General features: G+C 36.7%; 1 protein-coding gene and 1 long non-coding RNA gene across 4 annotated transcripts; one reads left to right on the forward strand and one right to left on the reverse strand.

Annotated features, from left to right (window-relative positions):
• Nucleotides 1-25,437, reverse strand: LOC103479511 (SUMO specific peptidase 7). 3 transcript variants are annotated; one of them, XM_008433989.3, is made up of 23 exons: nucleotides 25,255-25,437; nucleotides 22,032-22,106; nucleotides 20,854-20,919; nucleotides 20,650-20,759; nucleotides 19,743-19,973; nucleotides 18,633-18,760; nucleotides 16,463-16,578; nucleotides 10,219-10,510; nucleotides 9,322-9,482; nucleotides 8,021-8,161; nucleotides 7,907-7,940; nucleotides 6,267-6,479; nucleotides 5,741-6,186; nucleotides 4,619-4,746; nucleotides 4,361-4,477; nucleotides 4,128-4,244; nucleotides 3,218-3,319; nucleotides 2,963-3,135; nucleotides 2,829-2,878; nucleotides 2,688-2,731; nucleotides 2,263-2,331; nucleotides 1,327-1,477; nucleotides 1-1,196 (listed from the first exon to the last, which is right to left on the reverse strand). In XM_008433989.3, exons 2-23 carry the CDS (start codon nucleotides 22,083-22,085, stop codon nucleotides 1,056-1,058), a joined length of 3,084 nt encoding a protein of 1,027 aa, XP_008432211.2. In that variant the 5' UTR covers nucleotides 22,086-22,106; nucleotides 25,255-25,437; the 3' UTR covers nucleotides 1-1,055. The 3 variants fall into 3 exon arrangements, with proteins under 3 accessions (XP_008432211.2, XP_008432220.2, XP_008432229.2); XM_008433998.3 differs by lacking the exon at nucleotides 22,032-22,106 and having other exon boundaries at nucleotides 25,255-25,436; XM_008434007.3 differs by lacking the exons at nucleotides 18,633-18,760; nucleotides 19,743-19,973; nucleotides 20,650-20,759; ... (1 more) ...; nucleotides 22,032-22,106; nucleotides 25,255-25,437 and adding an exon at nucleotides 16,692-16,929.
• On the forward strand, nucleotides 12,398-13,750 carry LOC145554185 (uncharacterized). Its single transcript, XR_014090227.1, has 3 exons — nucleotides 12,398-12,811; nucleotides 13,289-13,403; nucleotides 13,498-13,750. It is a non-coding gene; the product is annotated as an uncharacterized LOC145554185 (long non-coding RNA).
• Nucleotides 25,438-25,547: the final 110 nt, after the last annotated feature.

Here is a 25,547-nt window from a genome sequence, read left to right on the forward strand (position 1 = left end):
TTTAGTTTGTTCAAGAAGCTTTAATGCACAACAGAAACCAAACTGCATTCTGGGGATGAGCTAACTGATGTTCATCACACACATTCATCCTAAACAACTAATTCAATTACAGACATTGAGTTAAAAATATAAATATAAAACAAGAAGCCAGAATGTGGAAAATTGAAATGAAATAAAATAAAATTAGGCGTCATGTCTTATGACAAATTCAAACAGCAGTAAAGGCAGCAAACTGGGGCTAAAGTGATAAGTTTTAAAAATCTAATCTAAACAGCAAACTGAACCAATGTCACCAAGTTGAGATTTTAATGCTTTTAATTTTTTGACCGCAAGAGAACAAGTTAAACTTCATGTCGTCAATTGTAAAATCTGTACCAATATATATATATTTTTAACCCTACTGTAGAGATAATGAAGCCAAGCGGTAAGTGGGTATAATTTATGTCGACTGCATCATTTCACGTGGGACCAGTGCTGGGTTTTCTTGTGCACAAAGAGTAAACGTTTTGCTTCACAGCATAGAGATGACTGAATCGTTTCCTTCCTTGTTACAATGCAGAGGTTTACGTCTTGGTAAACAGATGGAATAAACCCATCACAATAATCAGATCATCTTTAACTCGTACAAACCCAACACACGTAAGATCAACAAAGCAGGTAAACTAACTCCAATCGCTCAATTTTTCTTTGTGAACTAAGCTCCAACATTGTCCTGTTTTCACTTTCAAACCAATATTTAAATGCAGCTTCTGTTTAATTTTTAAGATACAAATTTTTATAAAAGTCAACTGAGCATTCAGAAAAAAAAAAGTCAGCAACCTGTCAGTTTGTAAATCTTTATGCCTTAATTGGTTGGATGAACAGACATTTTTGATTTCTACTTACCAAATATTTGAGTTACTGTTATTGGTTTGGTTAAAGAAACCAATAACATGAAAGAATCATGTTCAGAGGAACGTGTTCCAGTTTACACTGAAATAAATTGTCTTTTGCTCATTATGAGCAATGCTCTATAATGACTTCAGGAATGTGACTCGCTGAGCAGCAGAGCTACTTCATGTGTTTATACTGTCCAGGTTTTGATGCCGGTAAATGTTAAGGATCAGATTTCGGATTTCGTCCCGTTTCTTCCGAACCACTTGGCGGGAGAACCATTTTTGCAGCTGCAGAGGTAAATCAAAATGCACCACAGGGTCCTGCGGAACAACAAATCATTTTATGAGCTCATCTTTAAAAAAAAAACAAAAAAACAAAAAGCATGACATTCTTTTCAAAGCATATCAGATTATCCAATAAAATTAAGGGCGATAAAGTTAAGCTTTGTACCTTTAAAAAACACTCAACATATTGAAGGAGGTAAAGGCCACAGTCACTGCTGTTATCCTGAAGTGGAACTTGACAATGTGAGCTTTTCATCTGATCTAAACCGAACTCCCTGGATGAGCCACGACGAACCTCAAATTCTGACTGCAAGTACCTGGAGAGCACACACACACACACACACGAATCAGCTCAGCACACAGCAACAAAACCTCCTGGCAAATATCCCTGATAACTGTTTATTGCAGAAATGTAAACCCACACTGAACTTTTTTTTTCTTAACCCCAAACTTTGATTTTAGAAGATTTACACAGTAGGAAATAAAATAAAAAATGATTAGAAGTAGTTGCAACAAAATATCCTGGGGAGGAAGAAGCCATCTTTTGTTACAATTTCTCTAGATCAGGGATTCCCCCACACATCCCTTCTCCAAGATCCCAGAGTCAAACAAATGGTTCATTCAGACCTCTGCAGAGCTGGATCACATGCTGATGAAGAAATTCAGCCACTTTATTCAGGTTTGTGCTCATATGGTTATAAATGAAAGTAAATTTTGTGCCAGGTGAAGCACTTCTGTGCCGATCTGATAAAAGATCATTTCAAGGACCCGTTATTTATCATCTCGACAAACTTAACCAGATGTATTTAAAACGGTTGTCCAAAGAATTGATGGTGCCAGGCAGTGAAGAGGAACAAGTCCACACATCACAGAACCTCCATCCTGGTGAAAGAAAATCTTTTTGACTTGTATTGAACACCTTTGGTGTTTTTATCAAAACCTTTAATGTTAGTCTTACGAGATCACAGGATTCTAGTTAAAGTGTCAACAGTGTTTAGCAAAGTTAACCTGTTAATGTCTGATTGTAGGACAGAAAAGCTTCCCCTCCCTCACCCATCTACTCACAAACACCTTCACTGTAGGTTTAAAGTGTTCAACTTACTCCCGTAAGAGTTTGCAGATCCGCTCGTGGGAAGAAAGTTTGAGAGAATCCATGATGAGAATACACGGCCTGCAGGAGAAAGACGTGCCAACCTGTGATCACAGTTCTCACCCAGCTTTTAACTGTGCTTCTTCTTATATATAGTAACGCATCAAAGAACAAAATCTAAGTCAGCCTGTTCAATAAAACCAAAACAAGCTACTTTCCTTAGAACTTTTCTTCATGAAAAATGTTTCTACTGCCCTAATCAGGAGCTAATGTTAACATAGCAACAAAAGTGTTTAGTACAATATGACTGAAAGACACAAAAAGCCTCTGAAGAAAAAACAAACTGGATAGTATTAAACATATTATAGTAAATGATTGTATGATAAACTGCTGAGGCCTGCATGACGAGGCGTTGCTGAGGTGGCAGAGAAACTCACCTTCTGCAAACGGTCCGTCTCACACATGTATGTTCTGTGCAACTCTACAAAGAAAAAAGACAATATCAGGTAAATGGTGAAAAAAAATTTTTTTAGAAATTAGAAAACATTTCTGTTAAGCACAATAAAATTTGTTCTTACAACTGGACAAGGAGGTGGTGGGTCTTTGGCCACTTTATCCTGACCGTTTTCTAAAAAAACAAACAAAAAAATAATCAATCTGGCTTCAGCAGGTTCATTTTTATACTGATCCCATTATAGGTGTGCCTGCCTACCTGTCTCTGTTTCCATACTGTCACTGGGGTCTAGTCTCACCAGGATTTCTGAATGATCATTAGAGCCTTTACATTGTTGGGCCTCATTTTGACCCTGCGACTCTCCCACCCAGTCCACCATCTGAGTTTCTTCAAGCCCAGGAAAGCAAACGACAACTAAATACCAGTGAGCTCTGGAGAAAAAAGTACAGCAGCAGGTCACACATTGTACACAAATGGAAGTCAAACGCATGTCTTTGTGAGTTTTGTGCTTACTCTTGATTAACAGGCACAAACAGGAAGTCCTTTTTAAAGATGTCCACATGTCGGGTCCATGTTTTCACTCGCTGGTGCCGCCTCTGCCTCTGACAACTGAGTCTATTTTAAACAGAAGTTATAAAACAGTTCTTATTCATAACGGACAGAAAAAAAACTAAAAATATACAACGTAAGCTTTAAGTGTATTGCAAGCGATGAAATAAAGGCATTTTTGTTATTGCAGCAGTCTAAGCGTAAACTAAATTATGTAGAAAAAAACTCAACCTTTATCTTGACTAAATCTATTCAGTAGTGAAAAATGATTACTTACTGGCACAGACAAAAGTTTAGACAATATATTTGTGTCAATAGAGCATCACTTAGTTTTTTCACACAGTTGGAGCTTACAGAGCGCCATTCCTCTGCAGATCATAAAGAGACGACTCATATCCTCATCAGATAACCTCAGATATTCTATTGGATTTAGGTCTGAGGACTGAGATGGAAATGAAAGATGTTCAATTTTAGGTGTGGTGAAATATTTCTTAGTTGATTTAGTACAACGTTTGCCTCTTTCTCTTAAATTGGCTAAATGTAACAGAGTTTTGGTTTTCCAACAAATGTAATCAGATTTTCATTCATAGCCTCTCTCTATTTAGCTGCCAGAGAAACAATTTAAAGCTCCTAGATGATCTAAACAATTTCATTAAATAACTGCTAAAAAAAAAAAAAAATGCTTCAGTTACATTCAGTTAATAGAAATTGTTGCCCGTGCAAAAGAAATGGGCAACTTCTTACCTTCTTAAAAACAAATACTCCTAAAAGGAGTTCATAAAATATTTCAGGGAGTTATAATACCTTGTAAATTATGTTTAAATTTTCCAGACACAAGTCTTTTAGTCTAAATATGCAACACCGGTTCCCTTACGAGTCGTTGTTGCCTCCTTCGCTGGCGTTGTCCCGGCGCGTCAGCTGCTTGTAGAAAAAGCTGCTGAAGATGTGGGAGCGCCCAGAAATAGCAGCAGATGCATTCTGGATAAGGTATCTGTTTAATATATATATATATATATGTACACATCACACAATGGTTGATTCAGAGAGTTTTTTTCACCACAAAAGAAAAAATAAAAAAATCGCCTGACAGGCCAAGCCGTCACTTACTTCAGGTAAAAATCAATGATGACATCGTTGAGGTACTGCCCACTATCAAGGCACTGCAGATCTTCCAATGTCACAGTTATTCCCCCTTTCAACGGCGGTGGTGGAAACTGAATTAACCTATGAAAAAAAAAAAAATCAATAGTTTGCTTTTACAACTTTAGACTGCAGAGCAGTAGCACCTATATTCATAATCAAATTAGCAGACATTCTTGTTTTAACCAGACAACATACGGATGTAAAGGGAGTAATGTCACTTACCTTTGAGTCAGTCCCCGATGTTTATATTTACTCCATTTGGAGTCGGGTTTAAAGAGAGATACAGAGTAGGATCCAATTTTTCTATGATGGCAAACTGTGTACACAGGCCTGGCTTCCTCCCTTTTGCTCTGTGGGAGTAAATGCATCTAATTAGAGGTTTTCAAACTTACAACTTGGGGTGAATTGTTTCAAAAACAGGTTAAAAAAAACCTGACAGCATAATCAGAAACCTGTAAAACATCCAAATTATTTTTACATTTTTCTGTACATTTTTGGCATCGCAGTACTAATACTGTCATTTTTGTGTCATTTAACCCATTTGAATGCCAAATCTTTCGGTTCGTTTAGGACTTGATGGTTACAATTTCTTTTTATTCTTTTAATATTGAGGTTTTTAAGCAATGCCATCAGAGGTAGCAGGAGAAACACATTCATTTAACAGTCACAAAAGAAATTGCAGTAGTGCTCTTCTGTAAAACCAGATCCTCCATCTGGACACCCTGTTGGTGAAAGGAGACGTTACAAGAATTTCAATACTCTGGTGGACGACAATGAATATTCCCAGTTTTCACTACTTTTCTTCAAAATGATTTGCTAACATTTTTTAATTCATGGTTTGATAATACAATTATAAGAGGTGCATTTTACCAAAGTGTTCCAAGTATTTGACACTACAAAAAATATGTTCAAGCCAATTTTGTTGAGAATTTTTGACAAATCCATATATAATAACCATTAAAGTCTCACCTCCTTTTTAGTAATGAAATAAAGCTGGTACTTAAAGGATTAAAATCTTTTAATGTTTCCAAGTTCTGAGTAGATTTGAAGTTTTCAAGCAAATCTAAAAGGCGTTTAAAAGGTACAAAATATTTAAGACGAAAGGAAAAGTCGCAGCAAAAACTTAAGCCTCAAAATGTCAAAGCAAAAAATGCCAAGTTGAAATATTTTAAAAGGTTAAAATGTGTAAAGAAACAGTCCTAAAAACATATAACCTGCAAACATCTCATATTTCCTCTCAGAAATCATACCATGACAACTTCCTCCTGACCCATACCTAACAGGTGCAAGAATCTTCTAAACATTCAGACTATTTAAAAAAAAAAGAAGGTAGAAACAACTTACATCAGAGGGAGTCTTTGGTTCTTCATCATCCTGGTCGTCCTTTGGTTCGGCCTCCGTCTCTCCATCTTCTGCCACCATGTCGAGATCCTGCTCCTCGTCTTGATCATAGTTGGTGTCCACCCAGATGTGGGCGGTGGGGATTTCGTCCTCGTAGTGAGAACTGTCCAGGCCCACGCTCACATCAGAATCTGAGCTCTTTATTCCAAGTATGGAGAGCAGATGCGAGTCCACTCCAGTTCTTGTAATTAGCTTAATACTTTCATCCATGGAAAGCACTGGAGCATCAATGTCCAAAAAACTGCTCAGTCCGACGCCGTTGTTAGCAATGCTGTTTTCGTGTGTCATCCTGTTGATGCAGTCGATGTCCAACACAGAGCGAAGCAAAGCTCCTTCCATTCCCTCCAAAGGATCTTTGAGAGTCAGCAGGATGAAGGGGCTGGCTTTTCCTGGTAAAACGAAACATTCATTTATCAAATAAATACATATCAGCCAATAAACGCATTTTTACATCTTCCTCCCTTCTCACCGGAGTCTATGGGTCCATCTTCACTAACACACATATGATAAAGCTCCTGGTGTATAGCAGCAGCAGCAGCTTCTGTCACAAAGAACAGCATGACGCCAGGCGGTGAAAGATCCTCGTCTCCAAAGTGAATTTCTCGAGCTTCCAGCTCCTGCTGATCCCAGACGCTGTACCTCCTCAGCTCTTTGCGCTCAAAACTCAGCTGCTCACCTGTGCCTGAGGACAGGAAGGGATCAGGCCTGATTAATTTTAAACCCAGTCTAAAATTTCAATCACACACAAATACAGTTTTTAGGTTAAACTGAACCAAGAAAAAAAAATCTCATCTTTTGGATCTGATCCAAGAATTAATTTTTAACAATCCCTGATACAACTCAACTCTGACACCTGTTGATTTGTTGGCCTGTGACGCGGCGTCATGCGACCTGCTTTGCATACTGTGCTCGGTCATGGTTGTCAAGGTAGGAAACGGAGCCGTGGCGAGAGCAGCTGAAACACTACTCATTAAATTGTATGACTTTTAAAGCCATACACCAAGTTTAAAAGTGGTAAAACATTGTATTCAGTAAGTTTTCTCCCAACTATTTCCTAGAACTACAACAAGAATAAACTGCAGAGTCCTGGCTAACTAGTAAGTTAGTCAAGTCTGCTACAGATAAAAACTTTAAAGCTACAGAGTTTGCAGGCATATAAATGCCATTTGATTTATTCCCTTTAATAAGATCTGGAGCAGATGCCCGATGTTAAACATCAACGTCTGGGACAAGACGTCCTGATAGGATTGTTGCTTCTCAGCACACAATGCAATTCACTGTTGGAGAACTGGCGAAGACGAACCATTTTTAAAATATTTGAAATATTAAGTTGCTGTTTTTACTGTTGTATTGCATTTACAAATACATCAGTAAAAGATGTGCATCTTCACCTTAACATAACACTGGACATGTGCAGATAACATTTCAATTACCGAGCCTTGCAATATGATATTGGTTTATAGTTCTTAATTACTAGCCATGCAGAAACTTGTAATAAGTATTTGGTAAAATAAAAACATAACAAGTCGTTTTACTCTTTTTTGTTATCCGAGACGCCAAGCAACCTGTGATCCTACACAGAGACGGTAAAACCTCCTGATGTTCAAAAATAAATAAAATAAAAATTATTGCTTTTAAATGCCAATTCAAGCAGTAACAGTGTTGCTTAATTTTATTTATTGAGGGATTTCTGATTGATCCCCCCCCAAAAAAATGCCTTAAATAGTTAATCATATCAATGAAATGTCACTAGACGCATTAACTGTTAAAAAAAAAAAAACTGAATATATTTCATATTCAGCTGAAAGTGATGGTGGGGTCTTAAAAGTTCTAATCCACGAGAACAAAGACAATTAACTAAAATAGACCACTAAGATGGGACCCAGACAGCTTGACCAGAAGGAGATAAAACAAGTTCCTTTACTGGCAAGGTTGAAACAATTTGGAGCAAAGGTCACAGGTAAGCCTGACAAACAATGGCCAACAAAACCATCTTAAAAGGACACAAACAAAGGAATCATGGTACAAATCATGAATTAAGGGAAGAAGTTTGAATGACGAGGGGCAGACTATCATCAGTCGCGTGGATCAAAAAAATACAAAAGTTACCTTTAACTGGCATGATAACCTTATGTTTTGAAATCTGTGAAGGGAAAGAAAAAGTTACTCTATGAACCAGAAACTGAATGTAAAAATCTCTCAGGATTATTCCACTGGATTTACCATGAGGCCTCCAGCTGATTTTATTTTGTAACAGCCGCAGTACATGGACAAAAAAGGCACGCTCAAAGAGGAGTAGTCCACCTCACAGGCAGGAGAACCTGGTGCTGAAGGCGGATTCTCTTCAATCAGCAGCTGCAAAACCTGAACAACAAAAACAAAGTTATGATCAAATAATTATCACATCCTGATTTACCAGAGGCACAAAGACCTGACTTGGGTTTGCATTTTAACGTTGCAGTTTTCCTCTTTAAACCTCTTTAATTCATTACTTTGCCACCATCTAGTGGTAAACACACAAATGACAGAAGAACATACTGCGCACCATTGAGATTGCTTAAACCCATATGGTGTTGACGTTACAAAGACTATGGAGGAAAATTAAATTTTCAGTAAATCACTGATGTCTAATCCGTCATCTCAGCTCTTTACAGAGACAATTTTTATGATATGAATACACAGCTGTGTTTTTAAATTAACCTGTAACAACAATAGCTCACTTTCTAAGTTAACTTGAAGAGAAATTATACAAAAATCTGAAATTATGTTAAATTTTATAATAAAGAGGCAACCTCATAGATGCGCTTATAAAAATGTCTATACTCCAGTTTTTATTGTATGTATTCATCTTCAGTCGATTTAATAGATAAACTCTCACTTTGCCCAGACATTTACAAAAGCTGCTGCCCTCCAGGCATCAGTTTGAGGATCCTTATTGCTGCCCCAAAAACGATAAGAACCCGGCCATGATAATGACCCGGGCGGAACATCGCACGTTAAATAATAAAACAACTTAACGAGGTTTCGAGGCAGATTATTTTTCCTCTAGGAATTTTAATAATCGAGGTACTCAAATCATTCGAGGAATCACAACAGCCTTAATTCAGTCCATTTGAGGGGGGGAATTTTGCAATGCAATCAAGCCCTTATGGCACTATACAGACAATCCAGATCAACCTTAAAAACTTTTAAAATGCCAAGTTCCTTATTTCTTCAGATGTTAAGAGATGGAAAACTTCAGTGGGACAATCGGAAAAGTTGCTGCTTACTTCCTGGCTAAAGACAATCATTTTGTGACACAATTACAGCCTCAAAATATCAAGATTTTGTAAAAAAAAAAAAAAAAAAAGTTGATCTGATATGCAGGTCAGAAACAACTTTTTTTGATTCAAGTTGCAAAGTCTTTAAAAAACATTCCAAAATCATCTGAAGCTGTACATTAACAAACCTGCCTGGTGTCAACAACATGAAGTTTCCTTCCTGTACAGAGGAAGCATGGACTGAATGAAAACTGCTGCACCAACCTGCATGTCCTCTGTGTCTAAAGCCTTCTCCAGATGGGACACAGCTTCCTTCGAGGAGTTTCTATACACGACTGCGTCGACCTCAGAGGCCATTTCTCCGACCAATTGGCTGAGACATTTCGAATCGTCATTGTTCTCTTCGTCGTCACTGGACAACACAACTGAAATGGGGGGGAAATTAAAATTAATTCCCTTAGGATTTCTACTACTTTACTCACCCTACAGGTTCAAATCAAAGACATAAAAGCCCTTATTTGAAGTGGCATCTTGGAAAAATGAGCTGTAATTCAGTCAGAAGCTTGTAACCAGAGGCTGGATGCAGAAATAAAACAGCAGATTGAAGTAAACAGAAGAGGAGACTAAAAATGTTAACAGAAGGAGACCTTTAAGGTAACTGCCTTTAGAAAGCTTAAATATGTTTAACCTTATATTCAAAATTAACACTTTTGTCCAGGTTACTTTAAAACAGGGGTGGGCAAACTTGGTCCTCGAGGGCCGGTGTCCTGCAACTCTTAGATGTCACCCTGGTCCAACACTTGAATCCAATAGCTTAATCACCTCCTACGTGCAGTCAGGTTCTCCAGAGTCCTGTCAACAACCTCATTATTTGACTCAGGTGTGTTGAAGTAGAGACGCATCTAAAAGTTGCAGGAGACCGGCCCTCGATGCCTGGAGTTGCCCACCCCTGCTTTAAAAAGTAAGTCGACAGTCGGCATCTACAGTAATCTGACTTCTCATCCACATGCGCATCCTTAAATCTGACAAATATAAGCCGTTTATGTTTAGAAAGTTTGGTCCAAATGCCACTCAATACCTGACTAAAATAAACAGCGCAAAAAAACAAACAAAAAAAAAAAAAAGTTCTGAGAATTATCTACAACATATTTGCTTACTCACTGGGATCAGACGTGCTGGTCTCAGTTGCAGCCAATAAGCTCAGCTTGTTGCTGAAAATGATGCCTTCAGGGATGACTGGGACATCTTCTCCCCCAACAGTGAACTGTACAATACAACGATCTATATTCTCTAGATCTACGTCGTCTTCGCTGTCTTCACAATGACCGACAGACATTGGGACCTGTTCTCCGTCTTTTCCTGCTTCTTCGGTTTGAAAAAGCACGATGTCACACTGACGTTTAGGGCTGCTCATCCCATTACACTGCAGGCCGGGATCCTTCCTTTTACGCTTCTGTAAGAGATTAAGGACTTAATAAAGTTCAAAAATGAGGACCATTTAAAAAAGAAAAAAAAAACACTTTAATAAACTGTTTCTCCTGTAAAATAATAGGGACTTTACATAAAATGGCACGCTCGACGTTTTCTGGCACGTACGGCAAATGACGCAGAAAAGAATTGTTCTAAGAAAAATTTAAATCTAAAACTTGTTTACAAACTTGTTTACATTTTAGAACAGTTCAACAAACCATTCATACTAACTAAATAAAGTTAAAAAATTAACTTGAAGAAAGTCCACAAAAAAACTACTAAAAGAGCATCAAAAAATTAAAACAGGAATTAATGATTAGTATGGAGAGGGTAAAAAAAACTAAATAAAAGATCTGGTCACCAAAGCGTCGATGTTTGCATTAGGAATAAGCAGTAGGATGACGAACCTGCAAAGCAAACTATTAAACTATGAAGTGTACCCCGCCTCGTGCCCGGTACGTTAGCTGGAGATAGGCACCAGCAACCCTCCCGACCCCACTGAGGGACAAGGGTGTACACTGCAAAAACTAAAATCTTAGTAAGATTAAATATCTTAAATTAAGGAGATTTTTCTTATTTTATTTCTGACAAGATAATTTTTCTCACCAAGAGGGATTTATGTTAGAATATTTTTCTTATTTTAAGTGTTTTTGTACTTAATTATCTCAGTAAGATATAAAAGCTTAATATTAAGAAATATTACTTATTATGAGTAAATATGTGCTAGAATCTAGATTATCAATATTTACCTATCAAAGTTCAAGTCTAGAACTTATTTTATATAAGTAAAAATTTCTTATTTCAAGCACAGAAAGCGAAATCACATACTTAATGAAATGTATTCAGATAATTAAAACGGACTATGTCCAAATGGAATCCTTTGTGTTATTGTCAATGAAAAAAAAAAAAACATGAACTTATGTTCTTGTATGAGTTGGCAGAGTGTACTGGAAATTATAATTTAATATTTAAACGGTTGACATTTAACACAACAATTTCAGAGACAATATCAGTTTATATATCAAGATAATTCTTGGCATGTTTCCGTCTGCTGTGGACCTTAAAGTGATCTTCTTGATGCAAGATGTGGGACCACTTACTGACATGTCATGAAATTTCTATTGATGTGTGATTTGAAATGGCTGGTTTTCCACACAATGAGATTAGAATCAACAATATTGATTAGCTCAATGTCATGATAAATATTTTAACTTTTGGTTTATAAAGTAAGAATTTGAAATATAAGTTACTAATATTAGTTTGAACAATATTTTATTCATCATGTTTGTAACCCCTTTTATGACATCATACAATCCAAATGGGAAAGCGCCCAAAATGTCAGTGAGATAGTATTAATGTTCGATACAACAGATTTTCTTTCCGATCCAATACCGAGTAAAATTTAAGCTGGTATTGGCAATACAGATCCCATACTTTGTGCAAAGACAGTTAGTTTGTTTCTTAATTAAATAAAAAATAAATGTAATCCATATCTTGGCTTCATAAAAAGAACACAATGTACTCTGATGCACTCATTTTAAACTCAGAAGTATATTGAGACAACAATCTTGTTTACTATAAGCTATTTTAACTCAGCAGAAATATACAAAACATGTGAAAATGGAGTTGCAAACTAAAAAAACAAAATTAGTAAAGTAATAACCCTACTAAATAGACTGCTCAAAAAATAAAGGGAACGTGTCTAAGTGTTCCCTTTATTTTTTTTAGCAGTTTACATCATTGTTTAATTATTAAAACTACTATAAAATGGCAGCTGAAATAGCTCCGTGTCACTTTTTTTATAATCTGTCAACATGTCCATTTCTGAGTGTGTGAGCGTCAGCAGCACGCTGCGCTTGGGCATTATACATTACATACTTACCAGGCGGAAGAAAAAGTAGTTCCCATTAACAACGTTTCATTTAGGCAAGATCTCAATAATTTTGTTACTTTCTAACTTGCTCTTGTTAATCTACATTATCTCAAATTACTAAAGTGTTGAAAGTATTGATCCTTGGATCTGAAAATAGATTTTAAAGAATTAAGTTCTGGTATCGAAAGAATCGATATTTCAGTATCAATCCGCACATCACTAACGGCAACGCCAGAGATCATTTAACTGCCCTGATTAACGGTTAATTCAGTTGTAACAGCCTAACTAAGCTTTTATCTACTGTACTTTTATAAGATTTTCTTTTGGCAAATTCTCTAATCTCGGTTGGACGTGGATGAAGATGGAGGACTTTTTTTACGTGTATAGACCCTACAGCTGCTGTACTCAGAGGTAAGTTTAAAGTTGTCTGTCTTTCTAAGATAAGCTAACTGAAGCTAGTTAGCATGTCGTGAAATGCCAATTTTCATCCGCGGTTAAAGAGCCTCTCTTGTAAATATGAGCTTTGAACAGTTATTAACCACAATAGCTGTGGCTTAAAAATAATATCGACACGGGTTCATGGTAGCTTCCGTTTTTAACATAGCTAAGGTGGCTTCTCATTCGGGAAATGGTTAAAGGGCAATTCCGCCTAGTATTTCACTAACTTTGAGGGTGTTTTATGTGCTGTAATTAAAAAACTTAAATGCATTGAGTCTACAAGGTTAGATATTTCACACTGTTACCAGGATATTTTAAACACTATTTTTAATTAGTGAATTTAAGTAGTCCTTGTTTGATTTAATTAAAATGACTTTCTTGCCATCTTGAATTCATGTAATATTGTAATTGAGCACATGAACTAAAATAAGACTTGTTTTATTTTTCAAGTAAACCAAACTGTTGCCATGGTGAAGCCTATGCCAGACAAGTCTCCAATCACGTATTGCACCATATACAAGAAACTTTGGGAAATGCAAGTGACGGCATCCTTCACATTCTCAAGGTAAGAAATTTATGATACTGATTCATCATTACACTGATTAGACCCTAAAACGTGGTTTGTTTTGTGATTGTTTTTCTGTCTGTGCTCCAATTAGCAGATGACCCAACAACTTCAAACAAGACCACTTTTCAGCTCTGTGGTGATCATGAAACCAACTTTCTACTGGCCATTGGAACCATGCCTGCCCTGATCTTCTGAAAGGAGGACATCACAGCTACTACACCTTTCAGCATCCGTGTGTGTGTGTGTGGCCACTCCTCTCTGTGCTGCTGACGGATGTCTTGAGAACAGCGTCTGTAACTGAGGCAAGACTTCCACATATAAAAGGCTATGGCTTATTGGAAGAAGTTCATTGTGGTTGGCTTGACTCTTAGGGCATCTTATGAGTGCGGCAGATGTGTCAGATCTTCATTGTTCTGTCATTTTACAGGATTGTTTCAGAATCAGATGCCCATCCAGACTTTATTCTGACCAGTAGTCATGTTTTATTGTGCTTATGTGAAACTTAAACGTAATAAATATGTTAAAAGTAATTGAACTCATGTCTTCATTTCAGCAAGCCAATAACATCTCTTGTTCCAGTATTCACAGGATCAATTTTTGTATTTTTGTCTTAGCATAAGAACCTTGAGTAAGGCTATGATAAAATATATATTTTAATCCTATGCAACAATAAAAATAAACTAGATTTAGGTATATCACTGCAAAAAGTCCCCTTTCAAAAACAAGAAAAAGAAGTACAAAAATAGGGTATAATTTTCTTAAAATAAGAAAAATTATCTGCCAACAGAACAAGAAAATTTATCTCGTCAAGATTTTCTAAAACAAGAAAAGATAAACCTACAATATCTTAAAATTAGTGTATTTGTACTTAAAACAAGCCAATTTTACTAATATAAATAGAATATATGAGATTTATTTTCTTAATACATAGAACATTTTTCTTCAAATAAGAAAATTTTACGCTATTTCAAGAATTTCAGTGTCGAGTAACATTTTCTTTACTTGAGATAATTTTTCTTAAAATAAGATGATATATCTTACTCGTATAAGTAAAATTGGCTTGTTTTAAGTAAAAATACACTAATTTTAAGATATTGTAGGTTTATCTTGGTTAGATATTTTTTCTTGTTTTAGAAAATCTTGACAAGATAAATTTTCTTGTTCTGTTGGCAGATAATTTTCTTATTTTAAGAAAATTGTACCTTATTTTTGTACTTTTTTTTCTTGTTTTTGAAAGGGGACTTTTTGCAGTGTAAAGAGGGAGGGAGGGAGGGAGGGAGGGAGGGAGGGATGGATGGATGGATGGATGTTCAGATTCAGTGCCACTAAAGGGTTTAAAGATCAGTCTGGAAGATCTTGATGTAATAGGTTAGAACAGTGGTTCCCAAACTTTTTCTCCTGCCCCCCCCCCCAGTGGTTCCCAAACTTTTTCTCCTGCGCCCCCTCCAGTGGTTTCCAAACATTTTCTGGGCCCCCCCTATGGATTACAAATAGCTGTCAAATTGAACAACTTGTGAGGGGTTGGGGGGGGTAGATCGACTTTTTTGGGGGGCAAAATGAATGTACCTAGCTGAACATAGACAACATCAGTAGCCTACAGCCTACTTGTTAAGCTGATATTAGCTAGTCATCTTTTAACTAACTTTACCTGCATCCAACAGCTTTACTCAACAGTCAGTCAGTTTGGGGGAAAAACTGAAAAGGTTTTTGCGTTTTGCTGGTTTGCTGCCATGATTCTAACACACACCTGTGCAACTCCGTACAGCAGCAGCAGGTCTCCTTCATGGCGCACAGGTGTAAACCCAGCGTGAGCGTCGTAGCGCTCATGTTGTGTTTAAAGGCGGCTCGGAAAAACAGGTTACCAAATGTTAACGGATTAAACAGTTTTAACTGCTGATCAAATTGACATAGGAATAACAGAGTTGGCCATTCTAAGGTAAAAACCCAGCGCATACAACGTTCAGTTTTTTTTTTATCCAGACGACTTCCCGCAATGGCACGGCACCCCCCCTAGGGGGCGCGTTCCACAGTTTGTGAACCTCTGGGTTAGAGTAAGAAAATTATTCCCATCATGAAAGGAAGTGGAGTTTAGATCTGACTGGAAGCTCTGAAGTTTCCACATTAACTATACTGGTTGCTCAACTCAACTCCAAGTTTAGAAGTAGCTCACAACACTGCAGACTAAAATGGTGTCAACATTTATTTGGATGGTTAGTCCAGTAGTCTCTCAGATTTGGCAAGGTGATGGGGGGCAGGGGGGGATATCAATTAAGAGCCAAGTAGAAGAGTTTATATGACCAGCAACTAATTTAGCTGAAACTGCTTGAAAACAGCGGAAAATATGACAATTTGTGGGCTGTCTGAAGCCGTTTTTAGAAAAGAAATTAATACAAAATATTTTGATTTTCTCCACCAATAATTTCCAAATATGTATGCCCGCCTTGGATTTAGGACACTGCGCTTATTTTCCACTTGCCATCAGACCTGCTGGCAGCACGAGACGTGTTAAAGCACACCATGGTTCAGATGGTTTCAAGAGGCAACCCGTGTCCATGATGCTTTTGCCAAGAGGCATTAAAGCAGAACATCATTTCCTCTGTATTAACAACATGAACTTTGTCTCAAAGCGTGTTTCAAAGGCAGCAGTGAAGTAAACAGCAGCTCAAACAGAGCCATGTTGTGATCAGTGTGACAAATGTTAGGTTGAGCACAAAGTGATCAAGTGTGGCTCCATGGACTGGGGTGAGAGCTTCCAAGTATTTAACATTCAGACATCATAAATAAAAACATTATATTGGACAGCTCCTAAGCAAAAATAAAACTAAGAAACAAAAACAGAATGAATGGAATGAAAGCATTCTGGAAGGCCTTAGACATGAGGGCGACATGCAAAGCTGGCAGCAGACAATTTGTGTGAGATTCACAAGTGTGGTTTCTATTTAGCTAATTAAGCCAGAGGTTCCAATACATTTAGTTTCCACCACAATAACACCAGAGGCACAGATCTCAGTAAGCACAGATTCAACTTATTTTCAGTTTTAAAAGCTTGTACATACCAAACTGTGCTGCATATCTTTTGATCCAGTCAAGTTGTCTATCGTGAAATCTGCAGAAATCTCTTCGGAGACCGATATATCCCCAGCTGGCTCCCAGCTCAGTGACAACCCACAGTCTGCATGAGAAACAGAAACGCTTTTGTCTAAGGTGGAACATAAAAATAACATTTATGATCATTCAAAATAAATAAATAAATAAAAGATTTGGCTGAAGTCAAGTTAAACATACACATGGTTTTGTGGCCCGATGTCATTTGTTGTGTTTCACAGCAGCAAGTAATTGGTGCTGATTGGACCAGAAAACACCTGGATCTCGTCTTCTGACAGGATGATAAGCACCAGCTCTTCCTGGGACTTGGCCCACCTCTTCCTCCTTGTCAGCATATGGGTTTTTTTCTGATTTTTATTTAAAAGATTTAGTTTTAAGTAGATTCAGCGTGCAGTTTCTCTCATTAGTTGCAGTTTTTGAACCAAATCAAAACAAAAATGTTGATGTTTTGTTTCAAAGGTCGTTGTAGTGCAGCAGTTTTTCATTTTAACTGGATGACTAGATTTACCGTCCACTTTATTAGGTACACCAGTTTAATTCATTTTTGTATTATTTTATGTGTTTATCTCCTTTAAATTCCGCCTGTAGACATGGTGAAGGCAACTTTCTGGAGTTTAACTTTGTGACTTTGAACACTCCTGATTCACACACTCACAAAACTGGAACGATGGAGTGGAAAAACGTTGTCTAGTCTTACGAGTCTTGATTTTTGCTCAAAGATTCAAATGATAGTCAGAATTTTGAATAACAACAATTCAGACTGGTAGTGGTGGCATAATCATGGAAGGGATATAAATAATTGGCACAAGAACTTGATGCTGTGAACTATGTAACCCTCTGCGGGAGTCAGCCTTTTAGGTCAAAAAAGGCCATGCGATTAATATGCATTATATAATATTGGCATGTTAAACTTGTCAGATTACTGGTTTGGTCAATTATCTGGACCAAACCAGGTCCAGTTAATAGAATTTCTTGCATCTGCCTTTTTAACGAGGTCTTCCCTTTCGCTTCCCTTTCAATCATTTTATCTGAACCCCTGTTTTCACTGTGCTGCTCAGTGCCATAAAGGGAAAGCTACACCAATAAACATGGAATATTTGCAAAACATTTGCATCCTACCCACATGAGGCCAGTGCAAACAGCTTTGTGTTTTCCTTCTCTCTCTTCTCTCGTGTTCTTTGTTAGCAAAGATATTCTAAAGGAAGCTACTACTTATTTCTGTTTCTGTGAAAGAGACAGAAAAAGGGACAGAAATATGGACTGTAGTGGAAAATTTTTACTACAATCGAACGTTTTATGATTGTGTCAAGCTTATGGCTAGGTTACTTCCTATAACGCTTATAGGCTTTGTCTGGAAAAGGTTTGATGTCGGTCTCTCACAGTAACTTGCCAAAGAGCTAGTTCTCACTGTCTTCTAAATATATAAATCCTTTAATAAAAAAAACAACAATGGAGCAACACATTGTCCCCTGCGTTGCAGTTTTCTGCTCTATTCTTACACAAAATGCCTAACAAACTTGACAGTGACTTCCACCTTTAACTGCTTGGATAAAAACAGAACCCAAAACTAGAGGCATCCAAACTTACCCATAACCCCAGAGGAAGCGCATTATGACATAGTTAAAATGCCAGTGTAAATATCCAAAAGCTGCTCAGCAATTATAAGAAGGTGTTTAAATGCTGAAACGAATAAAGATGTTTTAATTGATTATTGAGAAAGGTATGGATCATTTAAAACAGGTTAATTTTTGATATATCTGAAAATATACATTATTTCAAATATGATGCTCCTTTAACAATGTTTTATAATGTCAGAACAAAATCTTCTTGGAAGTAAAATATCCTTTGACATTTCTAATTTTGTTCAGGTTTCACATTTCACAGTTCATGTAGACAGCTTAAATGATCCACCTTCATAAAACTGGAAAAAGCTTCAATGTTGAAAACCTCATTATCCCACCAAGTGGTTTTTGTATCCCAGCAGAAAGAAAGTGAGTTTTTCTTAAGAATTTATTTCGGCAGTAACCAACGAGAAAGGGTAGGGAATTTTAAGGGCTACACTTCGCAATGAAAATGTGAAATCTACACACTGTTAACATAACACAGATAATGAAGACCCACCTACAACCTCCGCAAACGTCTCGTCTTTTTTTTCATTGACTTTGCTGATCATCACTTCTTTGATATCTTGGTTTTCTTCGTTGGCTTCCTCTTCAGTGTTCTGTGGTTTTCTGTTTCTAGTTGTTGGTCTATAAAGATAAAAACACCCAGAATTATCCTCAGCACATTCTATCCACCACATTACAACCAAAGTCCATTTAAAAGTTACCACAAGCTTATGACTAAATTTAAAAAAAATCAACCAGTTTAGGGAACAAAGACTAATTCCCACTTTTGTTGTCCATTTTTGTGCAAAAAAAAGAAGTATGTTTTAGAATCTCAAAACTCCAAATTTTGTTATTTTCTTTTGTTGTTGTTTCCATACATTTTGTACCAAATGGAGAAATAAACTCCTCTGAAAAAAGTGTGTTGTGGAAAACTCAATTCTACCCATGCTTAGACCAAACATGAAATGATCTTAAAACGAAAATATTTGCTCAGGGAACAAATACAAACTTGACCTTTCCCTATGAAACATCACAATGCTGCTGAACATCTGCATTAACTAACAGCAAAACGGAGGAGAAATGAAACAAGTTGTTTAAAAAGCAGATGTCAGCCATCAGGCGTTTCACACAGATCATGTTCTCACCCACAGAGAAAACTGAGGATTTTATGAGGATTTTTTTTTTTTTTTAACCTTAAATAAATGGCATCAAGCAGCACAGGACTGCTTAGAGTTATATCTGGTTTGATCAGGTTTCATTTAGTCAAGTGGTAAAAACAGGAATCAGAACCAAAATCAATAATATATGGAGTGCAATATTAAATATTTGACAATAAATACAGGCTTGTACTAAACTATACATAAGATTAATGATTATTTGTCTCCATAATTCACCCGAAATATCTAAATTCCAAAAGTATAAATTATTAAGTTCATGGGTACGATTTTTTTTTTCATAATGACAAAGAGGAATTAAGTTATTACAAAGTTGTAAAATGAATTGATGAATATGTGGATTAACACTGAGCCGCATAAAGCCAACCATCTTTTAACAGAATGTGATTCTTGCCCTCGAACCAAAGTTAGGAACAGTCGAGGTAGTAATTTTAAAAACGTCATCGTACCTATGAGAGGTGGAGGTCCTCTGTTTGCCTTTAGGGGTTACATTCTTGCTCTTGTCATCCATCTGACTGGACCTCGTTTCTCTGCAGCGGACATCTTCCTCTTTGCGTCGGCCATTATCCTTTCGAGGACTGGACCACCGTCTATTGTTTCTACTCATTTTTACCCTCTCCATATAATCCTTACCCGGTTCTGTCTTTAAGACATCTGTTAGGATAAGACGTGGCTTCCTCCTAAAAGACACAAAAGTCAATTGTTTTCCAACAACTTTCACCTTCAACATTGTGGCTCGTCAACATTTCCAAGCTTAAGCTCAACTTTACGGCAGACAGAACCTTACTTGTACCAGCTGAAAGGACGGGGAGGGACTGAGAAACGCAGATAAGCCATGTGGGTTGTCATGATAACATGGCATTGAAGTCATGTTGTTTAGAAACAATGTTTCCGTCAACTAACCCAGCTTAAAGTTGAAAATAATCATCCAATATTTTATTTATTTTCAAACTTGAAAAGGCAATGATTGATTAACCAAAGTATGATTATTAGAATATATATACTGCCTTGCTAAAATTAGCAAACTCCTTGAACCTATCGCATCTGAACAGAGAACCTTGAACCTATCGCATCTGAACAGAGAACCTTGAACCTATCGCATCTGAACAGAGAACCTTGAACCTATCGCATCTGAACAGAGAACCTTGAACCTATCGCATCTGAACAGAGAACCTTGAACCTATCGCATCTGAACAGAGAACCTTTCTTCTTTTTCCTTCATGGCTTGTGTCAAACTTGTGTTAAAATTAACTATATTAAATATACAACAGGGAAATCTTTCAGGGTAGACATATCCAATTTTCCTTTTAAAAAACATAAAAATCAACCATAATATCACTTCTGTAGCTTGTTTACCTCAGAATGTCAGAACATTTTAAAACGGTGTGATCGAACATCTTGGCCCCTTTTCTGTGACTCGAATTACAAGACTTAAAATTACAATCAGCAAATGCAGTCCAGGGGACCTGTTAAGAGAAGAAGAAAAAATATTAAATATTTCTGACCACTATCAACAATAAACATGTTGAAGTGGTCGGAGAAATCGCAGCGTCGTTGTACCTGTACTTCTAACTTCCCGCACTCTGATGACAGGCATGCCATGGGTATTTTCAGAGGGTTTTCCATCTGAAATACAGACAGTGATTAGTTAAGAAAGTCTTGTTCAAGTAGTTACATGTGGAAGCAGAGTTAAAAAGTGTTTTAGTAAAAAACAAAAAGGCAAAAACACATAGGTAAAAAAAAAAGGGAACACGTAAAATGAGATATAAATAATAAAAATGAAATTGAACAAACAGATCATCTCACCAAGTGGCAAAATGACGTAAAGAGCAAATGTGCAGCATGTACAAACAACGGAGATGACAAATTAGATGAAAAACACTCTAGTCACAATAGCAGCGGACATAGGCACCACCATCATCATCCTCATCCATTCCTGATCAGGATGTTGATGACATACAAATACTGCTTAATTTGATTTTCAAAACAGACTGTCTTCTACATTTTCTCATATTGGAAGGATTAGCTGCCTCCATGTGAAGCTCAAAATAATTATTTTCTACATATTGTTTTAAATTATAACAGTATAATAATTTATATTATTATAAATTACATAACAGTATAATTTAACAGTATAATATTGTCACAATATTTTTGTGACAATACTGTGAAAGTCTAAATTAAAATCTCCCAAACAAAGTAAAAACAAAAAACAAAACAATAACAATATAAACATTTAAAAAATACTCTTCAAATTGAGGTTTCCTGTATTTTAACTTATGGGTATAACGATTTTTTTCTTTAGAGTTCTCCTCTGACTGAACTGAGACTTATTTTCTATTATTTACAATCCAGTCTCATATTTGATATGAGTTTTCTTCTGAATATACAGAGCTTTTAAATTTTAAATACATAAATAAGAGCTTAATTCTATTTAATTTTGTCATAATGGAGATACAGTATACAGTTCTTGCATTAAAAGCAAAATTCTTTCCATGTTTTATTTTGAGGAATATAATGTTTTAAGCTTTTCTTTTTTTTTTTCAAACATAGACTGACAAACCTAACCAGATGACAAAAAATAATCTTGGCTTTATAAAGACATAAACTGTTTACATAGAACTGCAATAAGACAACGTAGCCACATAACAAGTCAGCAGGACATTCTGATTCAGATACACGGACAAGGCAACATGCAACTAAATAAACTGAAAATCAAGAACTAATTTAACAAATACCAGCTTCTCCTTGTCAACAAACGGAATAGTTAAGGCTCTTCTTCGCTCCATCATTGTTCAAGATTTCATAAGGCACTGCAAGACACACGTAAAGGACATAATAAATAAGTCTGTCCTCTGGCAAACATAGAACAGTATGATTAGATATGAAGTGATTCTCAATATGATAAAAATCTGATTTTTTTTTTTTTTTTTTTACTTTGGTGGCTTAAATAAATCTGATTATCTGAAATCTGATCTGATTAGCTAAATAACTAACTCACTCACCCTAAAATTAAAAAGATACATGAAGATATAATAAAAAGTTCAAAGAGAGAATAAGAGTTTGAGGTGGAGAATTGAGGGAAACATTATTTTATATGCAGATATTTCATCTGTTAAAGTCGGTTTATATTAAACAATCTGCAGGTGATATGGTTAAGTCCATGCTATAATTTGCAAGAAAAGAGTGAATATAAATGAAGACGTAGTAGTTAAACTTACAATAATCAAACTGTAATCTTACTTGAGAACAGTTACAATAAAATACATAATTATTTACCAATCTAATCCATGCCAAAGATATTCAGAGTTTGTTTCTTAATTATTATATTTGACTCTGTTGCAGTTTCTTTAAACGCAAGTCTTGCAACTTATCCAGTGCAATTTTAATATTAAATACAATTAAGTATGTCAAGTACTGACAAATTTCTGATTTAATATAAGTGACAGAATATCTTCTTTATGTGTGTTTGAACAAATGCCTTAATTCACCATCCTGAACGATATTATTTATACATTTCAAGAGATAAAGTTTTGTATCTACACGTTTTCTCTGTCTAGGCACTTTATTTCTACATTCTACTATGAAAACTAGATAAACACATGTAGAGATGTACTGATCAGCTTTTTTCTCTCTTCAGGATAAAGATTTCTAGTTTTCTTTAGGATCTGACCACCCAATCCTGATATTGACCAGCTCAAATTATTTTTGTCCAAAGGACTACAAAACATGAAATAGAAAGATAATTTGTCACAGTCTTTTTTTTTGTTTCGTTTTTATTTTTATTTTTTGGGAAAAAACAATCGCAAGCTTTAAAAGGTCTAAATTTTATCTGAAGGTCACGTGCATCTTCTGTGAACAATTGGTTATTTCTCATCTGGATTAGACAAAGATGCTACTCCTTTTAAACAATAATGCTCTATACTGGATATAAAGGAACTGTGTTATGGATTTTCCAGGCATATAGTATAATTTTATAGCAGTCATATATCTATGTTACTTTCAGTTGTTACGTTGCAAGTTATCAACCACAACTTAAAAGAAGTTTGACTTTGGATCATAGCCACATCAGATGGCTAGAAATTCACCTCCTTCCCTTTCTAACACTCCCTCTTGTCATCACAACAATGATTCTTCGTGCCGTTAAACATTGTTAGGAGCTTTGTAGTTTAGTTGTTAAGCTCAGGAGACGTGGATTTCCACCAGGTGTTTGCTAATTGCTGCTGCCGCTAGTCAGGTGGAGCTGTGTGGGGAAGGCGCATGGGAGGGCGGGGTGATGCTGCATCGGACGTTACTTCGGAAATCGGAGCTGGGTTTGGTGTCACACCCGAGATAACAACGTTCCAGTTGGGATTTCAACATGGCAACGCCCACAGACATTGATCGTAGTACCTCTTATGTACTAAACTATTTGTTCAGTTTAGAGTTGCAGGTGCTCCATGTAACACTGATCTTACACACACTTTACATCTGTGTCTTGTAAAATACATGTTTCTACTAAAGATGTGCCGATCAGGTTTTTTCGGTTTGTGTGATCGGCAACAAGAGACCGTGATCGGTGAACACCGATCATACACTTTTTCACGGAAATCGGCCGATTATGATCGGTGGCCGATCGATCGGTACATCTCTAGTTTCTACCCATGCTTACTACAGTAGATGCGAGAAGCCATATTGCACAGGTGTCAAACTCCAATCCTGGAGGGCCAATGCCCTGCAACTTTTAGATGTGCCTCTGCTGCACCACACCTGAATAGAATAATTAGGTCATTAGCAAGGCTCTGGAGAACATATCTACACAAGAAGGAGGTAATTAAGCCATTTCATTCCAGTGTTTTGTAGCTGTGGCACATCTAAAAACTGCAGGACAGCGGCCATTGAGGACAGGAGTTTGACACCCCTGCCATATTGAACCGTGAAGTCAGCCTTACAAGTCATAATTGGGGGTCACACTGTCACAGAGACAAATCCAACTTCAGAGAGTGTTCCAGTTGATTTTTCCAACTGGGAAGTCAAACGCAGAACGAAGATTTATGATGGAGCTCAGCTTTGGGTAAATAAGTGGTGAATTGTATGAGCAAGCGGTGAGGCATTCCCGACTTGGTGCCACACAAAAGTCCAGGATTTCTCAAACATGCATGAAAGAGTCAATACAACACTTTAGCGAGGTCTTTCATGAGGGACGGCATTATAACATGGTGAAAACTAAACAAAGATGATTTAGATGATGATAAAGAGGAAGTTCCTCTTTTTTTCTTCAATAAAAGACCAGTGTAAATTGATCTCATTCTGGAAAAAAGGGTGTTACAGATTGACACTAGAGTCAACATGAAATTATAAATTTACTCTTAACCAAATCTTCTCAGTGACGTAAAACAAGGCCTGTGAAAGTTTCCTAGTTCTTCATTTTATGTAGGAATAGTTTTATGGTTGAAGACACTTATGCTTGATTTAGAAAAATACGAAAATTATGCTACGATCTACGATCTACTTCTCTTGAGATTACACTGGCCAAAAAAACATGAACGTAAACAACTTCAGTAAAGAAGGGTATGATGAAAACCTATGTGATGAATACAAATATGTAAAACACCGTTAAACCTAGGACGGGAATATATGGGAAACCATAAAAAGCAATAAAGTTGATCTGAAATGACCAGTTTACTTGGTATCTCCTGGTATGACAAATTAGCCAGGAAACTCAACGTTCCTTTTGTCATTGTAGCCCATGTTTGTGTTGCACAGTTAACACGTGTGTCACATTTTGTAAAAAACCGGCCGTCCGTGTTTAAGTTGTGCACACGTTCGCAGCTATTACGTGATGTGCTTTATAGTTTATTTTCTACACAGCTAAACTACAGAAAGTGTATTTTTCTTCGAAGCTACCACTAGCAGACGTAGCTTGCCGCGTTCATGCTAAATGGTGTAAACCCTGCTAACTGCAGTAGAGACCAAACTTACCCTGCAGGCCAGTGCCTCCTCTGATAGTCTCTCTTTATATCAGTAGAATGGAGAGAAAAGCTTTTTCATCAGTGTTTTCCTGTCGCACCTTCCTTGAAAAGACGGCACGCATCCTCTCCAAAGGGCTAGACTCGGCACTCAACAGGCGTTTCTGGTTCCTGCAGCAACATCCGGTGAAAGGAGGAAGTGCACCCAGAAAAATATTCCGAAAAGGTTTGTGTCCAGAAAGCAAAACTATTCACCAGCCCAAAATATTTATAATAATAAATAAACAAATAAATAAATGAATTAAC

This window comes from Poecilia reticulata, chromosome 2 (assembly GCF_904066995.2).
Source record: "Poecilia reticulata chromosome 2, P_reticulata-male-v2, whole genome shotgun sequence".
Taxonomy (NCBI): domain Eukaryota; kingdom Metazoa; phylum Chordata; class Actinopteri; order Cyprinodontiformes; family Poeciliidae; genus Poecilia; species Poecilia reticulata.

Excerpts from the sequence above, each read along its gene's own strand:
- LOC103479511 (XM_008433989.3), bottom strand. The coding sequence starts at position 22,085 with ATGATGGAGCGAAGAAGAGCCTTAACTATTCCGTTTGTTGACAAGGAG. Across the intron at positions 4,245-4,360 it reads ATCATTGATTTTTACCTGAA|ATACCTTATCCAGAATGCAT; the intron begins GTAAGTGACGGC and ends TATATTAAACAG. Across the intron at positions 2,732-2,828 it reads CACCACCTCCTTGTCCAGTT|AGTTGCACAGAACATACATG; the intron begins GTAAGAACAAAT and ends TTTTCTTTGTAG.